The sequence below is a fragment of the Suricata suricatta genome, chromosome 10 (assembly GCF_006229205.1).
Source record: "Suricata suricatta isolate VVHF042 chromosome 10, meerkat_22Aug2017_6uvM2_HiC, whole genome shotgun sequence".
NCBI classification, from domain to species: Eukaryota; Metazoa; Chordata; class Mammalia; order Carnivora; family Herpestidae; genus Suricata; species Suricata suricatta.
This window is the reverse complement of record NC_043709.1, coordinates 16,550,014-16,564,128: the sequence shown is the minus strand read 5'-3', so window position 1 is coordinate 16,564,128 and position 14,115 is coordinate 16,550,014. Positions and strand designations below refer to the sequence as shown.

The window sequence follows — 14,115 nt, the reverse complement described above, 5'->3', positions numbered from 1 at the left end:
TGCACTCACGTTCATTCGACAAAGCTTTTAGGGTACGTTATGTACCGGGTGCTTGGGGATACAGGAGTAAGCAAAAAAGTGGGAGCGCCCTGCCCTCCCTTGAGCTTAGATTCTGGGAGGGAGAGCCGTGCAGAAGCAGCTGTGACACGAGCACAGGAGGAGGTGAGCACCAACCAGGAAAGGGGGTGTGAGAGCTGACGTTCCGGAGGTTTCTCTTAATAGCTACTGCTGATTGAGAACTTTCCTAATTGCTCCCTGGGACTCCTGCGGTCTGGCCTGCTCCACCTGGGGTCCCCTCCCAACCCTAGTTGCTTCTGTTAACCTAGCAGGGGCAGCAGGGGCAAGGAGGTGCTGCTTAGAACACCCTGCTCTAAGGAGGGTTAGCCTGAGTATCCTCAGACGCCTGGGTGAGGGCGCCAGCTGGTGGCCCTTTGGCAAACCCAGCCCAAACAAGGATGGTTTGGCCCACGTATTAAAAAAAAAATTTTTTTAATTGTAGCTAACATTTAAGAATGCCAAGATTTCCCATAAAATCTGGTTCTCTGGCTTCTCTTGAGAAATGGAAACATCTTGGAAGACCAGGCTCCCATTCCCTCATGGCAACAGGAGCACGATTCCAGTGGGATCTCTCCCTGCCGGCAGCCCAGAGGCTTCTGCCTGGCTCCGGAGGGCATTTTGAACTTGCACCTGAATCCAGGTCACACTCATATGAAAGAAGTCATCTATCCGTTAGGCCGAAACCTCTGCTGGCTTCTTTCCACAAAGCCCCTGAGGTTAAAATGCCCATCGGAACCCGTTGCTCCCGCGGCCGCGTCAGCTGCACCTGGCTGGGGTTTTGCACCCAGAGCCCGGCACCAGGCCCTCAGACACCCAGCGTCTCCTGCACCCCTGCCTCATCTGCCAGAGCTTAAATGCTCCCCATCTGTGCACCTTCTTCCTTTTGCTTTGAGAAGGTAGGGAAAGCTCCTGCAGGCGCTCAGTCCCTTTTCATCAGTCTTTGCTTCCTTAGTGACAGATTCAAATCCTCAGCAACCCGTTTCCTGGCAATGTTTTCACAACAGATTAGGACCAGATTGTTTCTTCGGAGGTCCAATGTTTTTCTCCTTTCTTTTCTAAACATAAAAGTGTTTAAGCATTACATAATTCCTGGTAGTTCCCTAAGGATACATCCAAACATCTCTGAGAACTGTGGCCTTCTAGACCTTTGACCCTGACCCTGCCGAATGATTGGGAAACCCCTTCATCTTAAATCTGAGCACCAGGAAAGTGCATTTTGCCCAGGATCATACTCCGGCATTGCTTGGGTTCGGTATGTGCTTGAATTTATAGCTGGTGGCATCTGGGGCACTGATTCCCCACCTGGGCAGCTTTAGACTACAGTCCCCTGAGAGCTGGGCCACACTCAGAGCAATCACATCAGATCTGCGGGGTGGGTCCGAGGACTCAGTGGTGTTTAGAGCCCCGCTCTGATCCCAGGATCTGCCAGGGTGAAGACCCTTGGCTCCAGCGGCTGCCTGGGCTGGAGACGGTAACTCCCAGGCGGGTGTGCGGACCCTGGGAGCCACGGCGCAGGGTCTCAGAGCACGAGCTCTTGCACCTGAACCCCAGCTCCAGTCCCTTAGCTCCCTGATCATGAGCAAACTGCTTATTCCCCCTGTGCCTCAGTTTCCTCATCTGTAAGTTGGGAGTATGAGCATACCTGTCTCCTAGGGTGTGAGGACTAATAGTAAGTGCCCAGCCGTTGGTAGTGAGGATAATAAGTGTGCGCCTATTGTTTGCTATGGATATGGTTCCTTCAGTGATGCCTCAAGACTAGCCCTTTTTGTGAGCATTTGGGAATTTCTAAGCCAGAAAGAAATGTGGAGGAATCACAGGGAATCGGAATGTTAGCTTTCTCTCTCCTCCCCAATTCTCAGATCGGCAGAGTGACGGCAGGGGTGCCGAGATACCTGCAGGGGTGCCATATTAGAATGTTCAGGTGGAGAAACTGAGCCCGGGTTCATGCCATCAGTTGTTAATGGCAGATTGCGCCAAGCCCCACTCAGTTGATGCCTCCAAGTTTACCTTTTTCCCCTGGTTTCCATTCCTCTGCATCTTCCCCACTGGATAGCAAACCCGGACAGCTGCTCCTTCTGGTTGGGTTCTTATGTCTGAAAGAAATTGTAAACACCACGGAAAATGTTTTAACTAACAGGAAACCAGCTTTTCTTCCCTTTAAGATGAAACATGGTGAAGTTTTAAAGACTTTTTCAAACGGTCCCTAAATTTGGTACTTAAACTAATTATAGATGCTTTTCTTAAACATCCAAATTAAAAATAGACATCTAAATGAGGACGCAGGACACAGCCCAGAGCCTGTAGCCATGTTCATGGTTTCCTAGAATCAGCCCTCCTCTAACCTAATTTATACTTTTGGGAGATAAAAGGGACATGAATGGAGTCCAGGCTGAGAGCAGAGGTGTGTCTAGGAGCCTCTTGGCAGGAGACAATGAACCTGGGTTCTGTGTCCTGGGATTGGGAATAGTTGTGATTCAGTGATTTCCTCATCCTACAACTTTATGGTCCTCAAAGTATGGCGCCCGGACCAGCAGTGTCCGAGTTACCAGCGTTATGGGCTGAATGGCATCCCCTCCCCCACAACCCCAAATTCATATGTTGAAGTCCTAATTCCCAGTAATCCAGAATGTAACTGTGTTTGGAGTTAGGTCCTTTAAAGAGGTGATTCAATTAAAATGAGTCCATTAGGGTGGGTCCTGACTCACTAGAACTGGTGTCCTTACAAGAAAAGGAAGAGACAAGTGTGCGCGGAGGGCACTCATGTGAAAAAGGGTCTCTGCGAGCCACAGAGAGAAGCCTCGGAGGGAGCTAACCCTGTTTGCACCTCCAGAGCTGTGCCAACATTAACTTCTGCTGCGTCCGGCACCCAGTCTCGGGGCTTTGGTTACAGCGGCCACTAGCGAACTACCACGCCTGGGGTCTTGCTAGAAATGCAGACTCTCAGGCCTTATCCCCGGTCTACTGACTCAGTAACTTGGGGTGCGATCCAGCAAACTCCCCAGGTGATTTCCATGTGTGCTAACGGTCGGGGACCACGAATGCCAAGTGTTCTTAACACCCGGTGGTAGCCAGCCCAGAGAAAAAGGACGTGTGGTTGGAAGCATAGCTGGTCTGCTAAAATAGAAACCTCTTTTACTGGGTTCTAGAGAAGTCCCCGTGTGTCCTTTAAATGGGATGGTGCGTGTGAAAGTGCCCTGTAAATTCCAAAGCGACGCAAAGTGGTAACGCGAGGATTTTGTCAATGGAAGAAGGCAGCCATGTGAATACTCCAGCAGGAGCAAACTGAATCCAAGAATCTCCCTCCTCGACCCAAATTTGAGTCCTTTAAAATCTTGTACATTTCCCACCCGACCAATTGGGATGCGTCTGAGAACAAAGGCAAGGAGATTTCGCCATTTCCCTTTCTGTCCCTGCTACTAGGAAGCGCGCAACTCAGTGAGATTTTTTTTTTTTGCCCTCCTCCCCCACCTCAGTGAGATTCTTAATCACAGCTTTCATGGTGAGCATGTTTGTTTCTCCTATCTTAGTGTTGTCTTTTGTTACGTTCTCCTCAAATACCTTTGAGAAAGAAAAAAAAGAAGTAGGGAGAGAGAGAGTGTGAGAGCGGAAAAGAGAGTGATGTCACAGTTACCAGATCAACTGAGAAACATGGTTGGAAAAGACAGATGTCCTTACAAGGGACCAACTGTTCATCCTCAGTGAGTCCTCACGGTCCCTGTCTTCCTGATGTCCCTTAGCTATAGGCCCCTGGGAGAATTACCTGACACCCAGGGAACCTGTTAGTTGCTGAAGAGGTAGGACCATTGTAACAGCTCCTACAAGCCCTGCTTGGGAGCAGGTGTGGAAGGGCCATGGCCAGATTTGCATTTTTTGAGGTTAGAAGTCGCCATTTACCTGATTGCAACCTCTATGTACTGTTGTTCCTTAAAACAAACAGAGATATCTGGAACTGACTGGGCTGCTATCAGAAACCTCTCCTGCCTCCCCTTGGCCATGAGGGTGAAGAATTGCTCTCCTCCCTGTGACCCGTCCAGGGCTCCCCTCCTTAGTCCAGTTTTCTTAAACCAAGCTTCAAGCGGTCCACAGTACAACCCCCGGGGATCTGGAGTTCTGCCTGACTATTGCATTAGCTGTGTGTTGTTGCTTTGGTGATAATCTTTTGAAAAAATTCAAGCATTTCTGGATTATTAGGGCCACCCCCGAAAACCTAGTCATGCCCTGTGGACTCAAGTGCATGTGTTCATTGATGGCCCTGACGACATCATGCAGCTCTATTTTTGTCATCTTGGGCTAATTAGGAATAAGCAAAGACAGAAAATATGTAAGTGATGGGTTGTACCAAGTGAAGGCCGAGTGATATTACAGCATGGCGGGTTTTACAGTAACTGGAAATGAGAAAATGGTGAGAAACTTCAACCCCCTGCAGGACACGGAGGGGGAATGCCATATTGCAGAGAACCTGCCCGGAGCAGTGTCTCCAGGTTCGAGCAGGGCTTTAGTTCCGGCAAAACATCATCCATCACAGCAACGTTCCCTTGAATGTCTCCATGTGTTTTGGTCAAGGTTGTATACCTAGCTTTACATTTGTGTACTTTTTAGTAACATTGTATTTTTAATAAATCAACACTAGCCTAAAATTATTTTAAAATTTAAAAAAATATATATTTTATGGGGGAAAAAAATGGAAGAGTAGAGGCCCAGGGGAATTTCTTCCTCTGTGACAGAGACTAGATCTGTCTCACATTTGAGAATCTGCCTCTTCTCTTGACCTTCACCCTCCTGAGGGGAACTGGGCATACTTGCCACCTAAACTGCTGTGGAGAAGAAGGAAACAGAAAGAGAAAGAAACCTCAAATAACACATTTCAAAGCCCCATTGAGTTAATTCGGTCTCTGCAACTGGACATAAGAGGAAACTATGGTATCGTTTCTATTTCATGGCTTTGTGGTCCTGAGTGTAATACTGACTGACGTGTTACTTCCTCAAAGACTCATATGGCCAGAAAATTGTCTCCAACTGAAAAGAGCTAGAAAACAAAATGGGGCGGGGGGGGGGGGGGGGAAGATCCCTGTGTTTCTCTGCTCACTTAGTAACGTGCTGCCTTCAAAACAGACAACAGCGATTTGAAGGGGCTAGATGGATGGGTCTTTTCTCCTTCCGAATCCTTCTGTTTCCTTTTGGACAGTTTGTGGTTGCTGTTGACATGTGAATGGCAGGGATGCTCCTCTTAAGGAGACCTCTGCTAAGAGGTCAGGAAATGCAAGGCAGAACCTTTCATGTTAATAAAATATTAATGGACTTTCACAACTTAGAGCTGCCTGCAACAAAATAATAGAGCTGGTGAAATGTGTCTTTGGGACTCCTGGCCCTCTCTTTTGGGTTTCTTTTTTCATCGCCTGCTGTGTACCATACCTTGTCCAAATTCTGAACTACACTTGATTTTATTTTCTAAATGCTGAACCCATACCTGATTTGATTTAATGCGTAAGAGGCAGAACTATCCCCGTTTTGCAGCTGAGAAAACTGAAGCTCAGCAGGTTAATGGTCCTGCCCAACCAAGATCAAGCCCAGATCTTCTGATTTCAGAGCTCCTCATCTCTCTATTTACTACTGCTCTCATAGAAAAATAAAAGGTTATGTAGAAACATCCTCTTATGTAATGTTACCTTCTCTTATACATTTATGCTTTATATCAATTTGCTCAAAGTTATTGACTGAAAGCTTTTGGCTCCTGTGTTTGTTTCCCAGGGTCCCTGGGCAGCCCCAGCTTCTGGATGTCACTGGCAACTTTTAGCAGCTCTTAAGCTTGTAGATGCATCACTCCAGCCTCTGCTTCTGTTATCACATGGCCTTCTCTCTGTGTGTCTCTGAGTCTCTGTTTTCTCTCCTCATTAAGACACCAATCATTGGATTTAGAGCCCACACTAATTCATTATGACCTCAACTAATTGCATCTGCAAAACCCAATTTCCAAATAAGATCACATTCTGAGGTTCCAGGTGGACATGAATTTTGGGGAGATGCTTTTCATCCTAGGACAGCCTTTATTAAAGAATATTCTGGCATCTATGAACATTTGGGAAGTTTCATTTGCTACAGAGGGGCCTTCGGGCTTTCATATCTAGTTTCCCTAAAGAGATTATTAACTGATTCATTCACTCACAACAAATAATTATTGAGCATCTTCTATGTGACTGGCAGTTGTTTTTTAAGTTTATTTGAGAGCGAGCGAGCGCACACGAGTGGAGGAGGGGCATAGAGAGAGGGAGAGAGAATCCCAAGCAGGCTCTACATTGTCACAGCATAGAGCTCAACGTCGGCCCTCAGTCTCACGAGCCAGGAGAGTGTGACTTAAGCCAAAATCAAGAGTCAGATGCTTAACCGACTGAGCTACCCAGATGCCCCAGTTTGCAAATTTTTAAAAAGAAAATCTTACGTTTTCCTTCTAAGTTTTAGTTCACAATTCCTATTGCCCAGACTAACACTAAGAACACAGGGACCAAACCCTGACCACAACAGAGAAAGAGCCACTGCAGATGAATGGACTGGAGGCAGAATGGCTCGGCCACAACGGTAGGGCACGTGCGACACTCACAGGAGACACCCCTGAAGTCCCAGGTTCTGGTGAACAGGGGGCGCTGCACTGCAGGGCATTATGGGGCCTTTTCTCTCTTCTTCACGAGGCCATGACTTTCAAGAGCAGGAGCCTAGCTGACTCTCCTAACACACAGAAACAGCCACAGAGAGACAAAATGAGGAGACAGAGGAATGTGTCCCAAATGAAAGGAACAGGACAAAAATCATAGCAAAGGAGCTAAACCAAATGGAGATAAGCCATATGGCTGATAGGAATTTAAAGCAAGAGTCATAAAGATACTTTCTGGACTTGAGAAAATAGCAGAGGATCTCAGTGAGACCCTCAGCGAAGAGAAAACATAAAAAAGAACCAGTCAGAGATGAAGAACACAATTGACTGAAATTAAAAAATTCACTAGAGGGAATAAACAGACTAGAGGAGGCAGGAGAATGAGTCAGCAAACTGGAGGTCAGAGTTATGGAAAGCAGAACAGGAGAAAGAAAAAAAATTAAAAATGAGACTAGGTTGAGGGAACTCAGCGACACAATCCGGCATAATAACATTCACATTATAGAAAAAGGAGTCAGAACATTTATCTGAAGAAATAATAATAGCTGAAAAATTCCCTAATCTGGGGAAGGAAACAGACATTCGGATCCAAGAGGCACAGAGAACCCCCAAAAAATTAACCCAAGGAGGCCCACACCAAGACACATAGTACTTAAAATAGCAGAAACTAGTGCTGCAGAGAGAATGTTAAAAGCGGTAAGAGAAAAGAAAACAGGTACATAGAAGGAAAACCCCATAAGGTGGCTATTCTTCAGCAGAAGCTGCAGGCCAGAAGGAAGTGGCACGGTATACTCACCAGGCTGGAAGAGAAAAAGGACAGCCCAGAGTATTCTATCTAGCAAGGCTAGCTTTCAGCATAGAGGGAGAGATAAAGAGTTTCCCAACAGCTAAAGGGATTCATCACCACTAAACCAGCCTTACAAGAAATAGGGGGTTTTTGAACCAACACCAGATAAAGCCCCCATCATAAAAGGAGAACTGCAGGCCAGTATCTCTGATGAACAGAGATGCAAAACTCCTTGAGAAAATACTAGCAAAACAAATCCAACAACGCATTTTTAACAATCAGCCCAGTCAAGTGTGATTTATTCCCAGGATGGAAGTGGTTCAATATTCACAAATCAATCAACATGATACATCACATCAGTAAGAGAAGGGATAAGAACCATATGATCATGTCAATAGATACAGAAAAAGCATTTGACAAAATACTACAATGTCCATTCATGATAAGAAAAAACCCTCCACAAAGTAGGCTTTGTTGTAGGGTAAGCTATTATTATGTTGGACATATCTCAACATAATAAAGGCCAAATATGACAAACCCATGGCTAACATCATAGTCGATGGTAGAAAACTAAGAGCTTTTCCTCTAAGAGCAGGATTAAGACAGTATGTCCACCCTTACCACTTTTATTCAACATAGTACTAGAGTACTAGCCATAGCACTCAGAAGAGGAAGAAATGAAAGGCATCCCCTTTGGTAAGAAAGAAGTAAACCTTTCACTATTTGCAGATGACATAATACTATATATAGAAAACCCTTAAGACTCCACCAAAAAACGACTGGAGCTGATAAGTTCAGTAAAGTTGTAAGATACCAAATCAATATATACAGAAATTTGTTGCATTTCCATGCACTAATAATGGAGGGGAAGAAAGAGAAATTGAAGAAGATAATCTCATTTACAACTGCACCCAAAAAAGGAAAATATTTAGGAATAAACCTAACCAAAGAAGTGAAAGCCCTGTACTCTGAAAACTATAAAACATTGGTGAAAGAAATTGAAGATGACACAAACAATTGAAAAGATATCCATGCTCATGGATTAGGAGAACAAATATTGTTAAAATGTCCATACTACTCAAAGCAGTCTACAGATTCAATACTATTCCTATCAAAATACAATGGCATTCTTTACACAACTAGAACAAATTATCCTAAAGTTTGTATGGAACCACAAAAGACCCTGAGTAGACAGAGCAATCTTGAAAAAGGACAAAACTGGAGGTATCAGAATCCCAGACTTCAAGATATACTACAAAGCTATAGTAGTCAAATTATCCAATTATCCAAAGTCTATTATCCAATTAATCTATGACAAAGAAGGCAAGAATATGCAATTGGTGAAAGACTGTTCACAAATGGTGTTGGGAAAATTGGAGAGACCTACATGCAAAAGAGTGAAACTGGACTACTTTCTCACACGTACACAAACATAAACTCAAAAGGGATAAAAGATGTAAATAAGAGACCTGAAACCATAAAAAATTCTAGAAGAGAGGACAGGCAATAATTTCCCTGACATCAGCCAGAGTAACTGTTCTAGCTATGTCTCTTGAGGCAAGGGAAACAAAAGCAAACATAAACTTTTGGGACCATAGCAAAATAAGAAGGCTTTGCACAGCAAACGAAACAACCAACTAAAAGACAACCTACTAAAAGGGAGAGGATAATTGCAAGTGACATATTCAATACGAGGTTAATACCCAAAACATATGACGAATTTCAGGGCACCTAGGGGGCTCAGTAGGTTAAGCATCAGACTCTTGAGCTCATCTCGTGTCTTGATCTCAGGGTTGTGAATTCAAGCCCTGCATTGGTATTCACACTGGGCATGAAGCCTACTTTAAATGTACTAGTTTAAATATACTATACACGCGCATGCACACGCACACGCACACAATGTGACACCAAAAAAATAATCTACTTAAAAATGGACATGAGACACAACACATCACGAGTGGCAAGGGAAATAAACAAAACTGAACTCTTGGGACCTCATCAAAATAAAAAGCTTCTGCACAGCAAAGGAAACAATTTGTGAGATCGAGCCCCATGTCAGGCTGCATACTGACAGGAGCCTAATTGGGATTCTCTCTCTCCTTGGCCCTCCCCCGCTCACACAAGCACACATGCACTCTCTCTTAAAATAAATAATAATATAATAAATAATAAAGAGTACACTTAGCATGCTGAGCATGGAGTAATATACAGAATTGTTGAATCACTGTAACACTGTATGTTAATTATACTGGGATTTAAAAAATTTTTTTAAACTAAAAAATAAAAAGAGTGAAACTGACTTCTTTGGCATTTCCTTTAGTTCTAAAGTGGAGAGGAGTAGGAACAAGGCTGGCAATGTAGGTTGATGCTTAATATCAATTTCTTGTATATTTAACAGAAGAGCCACGTTGCACATTCAGCATGGTAGGTGGAGGCATGGCGCTCAGCCAACAACAATAGAGTGTCGGGTCTCCATGACAGTCCCCCCATCCCTGGGTGTTGGAGACCAAGATGGCAGCACACCAGGCCAATTAGGTCTTCTGTTTCCTGTTCTTGGTGGGTCCTGAGGACTCGTTCACACCGGGAGTGAACGGCCTTTAGGGAGAAACTTCTGGCCCTGGAATTTAGAAGAGTGCACACACCTTCCCTTCAGGCCCTACTGAGACCACTAGTTCTTGGCCTGATGCCCCCTTGGCTGTGAGCCCTTTAGGAAGAGGTTCTGTCTCCCAGTGGTGCTGAATAGAGTGCCGTGTCCACTGCAAGGTCTGGACAGACGTTTGAATGGATACGTCAGTGAATGAATATGGCCGAGAAAAAAGCTCTAAAGCAGTAAATACAAATACCCATATGGTTGGGTTCCAAATCATATAATCCACACTCACACAGCTTTATGCACAAAAGCAAATGTATTGACTAATGTAACAAGAGTTGGCAGGGGGTCTGGATTCAGCAGTGTGTGGACCTAGGTATTCAGGTGACATCACTGGGAATATATCCCTCTGTCTTTCTGCTCATCTTTCCTTTGTGCCCTTCATTCCCAGTCTAGCTGTCACTGCACAGTGGACCTCCTCCCTGTCCCCGAGCCCCAGGCTTCCATTCTCACCACTCAGCTGCTTGAGAGGAAAAAGAACAGGGAATGGAGGAAAAGTGGGTTCCCAGAGGAAAATCAAGACCCTGGTACCAGGAGAAGCACAAAGCAACGGACGTTCACAACGAAGGGCTTGGGGAGAAACTGGATCCCCTCTAAAGGAGATCGATCAGACAAGGGGCGCCTGGGTGGCTCAGTCAGTCAAGCATCCAACTCTTGATTTCAGCTTAGGTCATGATCTCACAGTTCGTGAGATCAAGCCCTGCAGCAGGCTCTGTGCTAACAACGTGGAGCCTGCTTGGGGTTGTCTCTCCCTCTCTCTGCCACTGCCCTGCATACATGTGTGCATGCTCTTTCTCTCCTTGTCTCTCAAAGTAAATAAACTTTTTTTTTTTGAGAGAGAGACAGAGAGAGAGAGAGAGATTGCAAGCAGGGGTGGGTCAGAGAGAGGGGGAGATGCAGAATCTAAAGCAGGCTGCAGGCTCTGAGCTAACTGTCAGCACAGAGCCCGATGCGGGGCTCGAACCCACGAACTGTGAGATCATGACCTGAGCTAAAGCTGGACGCTTAACTGACTGAGCCACCCAGGTGCCCCTCAAAATAAATAAACTTGAAAATAAACAGATCGGTCAAATGCCAGACCCTTCAGGCTTCAATCAAGACGATGGGATACTGGACCTCAAGGCAGAGAGTGGAAAGTGGGCCGCCCTTGTTGCCAGGAAGACCCGAGTCTGAATACGGGGTCTGTCACTTACTCACTGTGTGATCTTCCCTCATTCTTTCCATCTAGAGTATCAGCTCCAAAGGGCAGTTGCCTCACCATAGTTTCTATGACTGTGTCCCCGTGCTATCACAGGCTGCCTGGCACAGTAAAGGGTACTTGATACCGTTAAATCAATGTCATTTCAAGGTGGTTGTACGGGGGTGGGGGTTGGGGATGATAGCAAATGTGAAGCTCTATAAAATGCCAGGCATGTAGCAGGTGATGGGTAAGGCACTGCTGTGGATCTAGAAAGGAAATACTGTGGAACAAAGAACAGAAGGCGTTGAGGCAGCTGGTGGAGGATTAGGAATGAAGACAGGCCATCGGGGCGGTGGCCGTGGACGAGTAGCAATGTCCTGCTCCAGCACTGAATTCTTACCCGCCCCCCTTGTGTCCCCTCTGCAGCTGGAGCTCTCGAGCACCGCCGTCCTGCACCAGATGAGGCGGGACCAGGTCACCGACACCTGCCGGGCTAACAGCGCCGTGAGCCGCAAGCGGCGGGTGCTGACCCCCAACGACCTGAAGCACCTGGTGGTGGACGAGGACCACGAGCTCATCTACTGCTACGTGCCCAAGGTGGCGTGCACCAACTGGAAACGGCTCATGATGGTGCTGACCGGCCGGGGCAAGTACAGCGACCCCATGGAGATCCCGGCCAACGAGGCGCACGTGGCGGCCAACCTCAAGACCCTGAACCAGTACAGCATCCCGGAGATCAACCACCGCTTGAAAAGCTACATGAAGTTCCTGTTCGTGCGGGAGCCCTTCGAGCGGCTGGTGTCGGCCTACCGCAACAAGTTCACGCAGAAGTACAACACGTCCTTCCACAAGCGCTACGGCACCAAGATCATCCGGCGCCAGCGCAAGAACGCCACGCAGGAGGCGCTGCGCAGGGGCGACGACGTCAGGTTCGAGGAGTTCGTGGCCTATCTCATCGACCCGCACACGCAGCGCGAGGAGCCCTTCAACGAGCACTGGCAGACGGTGCACTCGCTGTGCCACCCGTGCCACATCCACTACGACCTCGTGGGCAAGTACGAGACGCTGGAAGAGGACTCCAACTACGTCCTGCGGCTGGCGGGGGTGGGCAGCTACCTCAAGTTCCCCACCTACGCCAAGTCGACGAGAACTACTGACGAAATGACCACAGAGTTCTTCCAGAACATCAGCTCCGAGCACCAAACGCAGCTGTACGAAGTCTACAAACTCGATTTTTTAATGTTCAATTACTCAGTGCCAAGCTACCTGAAATTGGAATGAGGGGGGGAGGGGGTGGGGGGGAGAGGGAGAGAGTCGTGCTTTTTAATTTAAGATTTTTATTTGTCAAAAGAATTCTATGGATAGTGGGTTATTTTGTAAATTAATATTTTCTTTGGGGATGATGCTGCGAGCAGCATGGTGAGAATTATTTAAAATCCTTAGTAGGGAAGGACGGCTGTCTTTGCAGGAGAATGGACGGGTGTCCTCGGTCTTAGACGGGAATACTGCAACACTGTCTCAAAGGTTTCCTTGTGCTCTGGTGAATTCCATGAATTGTACATCCCATACGTTCTAATGAATATTATTTATAGTTATTTAATCATGGTCTCGGTATAGATTCCTTTTTTGTGGCAGCAAGATTCTGATGTCTTTGCAGAAGATGTGTTGTGCCCTGTGCTTACAACAGCTCCTTTGGGGGCACGAATGCCCACCTTGCTACCAGCTCACAGAGCCAGCCATGCGAGAACACCCCTGGCGAGGTCTATCTGTGCTGCCATTCTTGAAATTCTGTGAGAAATAAATAGAAATAGGCACCTTTGCGAGGGACTAATTCCGGACAGCTTCCCAACAACCCAGGAGTCTCCTGGCACTAAGGGGGGGAAAATGTGATTTTTTTTTTTTTTTTTTTTTTTTAGCACAAGGAGAAGAGTTGATTGTAGTTTTTGGGTTTTTTTTTTTTTTTTCCTTTTTCACCAGAAATAGTGGTCTATTAGAATAGGCTTTCCTACAGAAATTTTTAGCTGGCAGTGCCAGTTGTGATGGTGAAGTGGCTGTTGCTTTATATTCGACAAGTATTTATTGAGCAACTACTAAGTGCTCCGCCTAATTTTAGGCCCAGCGGATAGAGCATTGAACAAAACCAGTAGTCTCGGCCCTCAAGAAGCTTTACGTGAACACAGTACCCAGCTCAGCAACTAGCAAACCCCTGATATTTGTGGACTTACCATGAGGTTTGGACTGTTTTGAACAACCCCAGACTGTCCATGGCCCCTACAAATTTGCCTTCTTCTCTGGCCCAAATTTGAACACCACACACCTAGAACAGTCCCCTTGTGAGCAATCCAAGCTCACTGCCCAACACAAGAGATGACAAAAATCACGCGCCCACTCCAGTGTACGGGTGGTATCTGCCTTTCAGCCCCAGAACAGATTTGCCAGGCATAGCGTGGAAGGGTGCAGTGGCTGATTAGTCATGTCTGCCTGGGGTGAGGAAAGGGGAACATTGCTGAGCGCCTCTCCTGTCGCGCCAGCCCAGCATCCACATCCCTGCGTGGAACTGTTCTCCCTTCTTGGCCGCAGGCAAGAGAGGGATGCCGTGATGGGCCTCACGCGCTTGGGATTTGCAAGGGTCTGGCGTTCCTCCCCTCGTAAAGATCAGGGGTGCGCCGTTCATGCACACGTGCACACGCAGCCCCTCCCAAGTCCTCCGGAGGCTGAGACCGTCAGCACCTTTGTGACCACCATGCCTGAGCAGCCAGGACAGCCTTCTGCGACTGCAGTCCACGCCCCCTTTC

General features: G+C 46.7%; 1 protein-coding gene across 2 annotated transcripts in view; it reads left to right on the top strand.

The window, feature by feature from the left end:
* Positions 1 to 12,920, top strand: part of CHST11 (carbohydrate sulfotransferase 11) — a 261,361-nt gene extending 248,441 nt beyond the window's left edge. For both annotated transcript variants that reach the window (XM_029953425.1, XM_029953424.1), the window contains exon 3: positions 11,747 to 12,920. In XM_029953425.1, coding sequence (XP_029809285.1) covers positions 11,747 to 12,601 — 855 coding nt within the window. In that variant the 3' untranslated portion in view covers positions 12,602 to 12,920. The remainder of the gene's footprint in view (positions 1 to 11,746) is intronic.
* Positions 12,921 to 14,115: the final 1,195 nt, after the last annotated feature.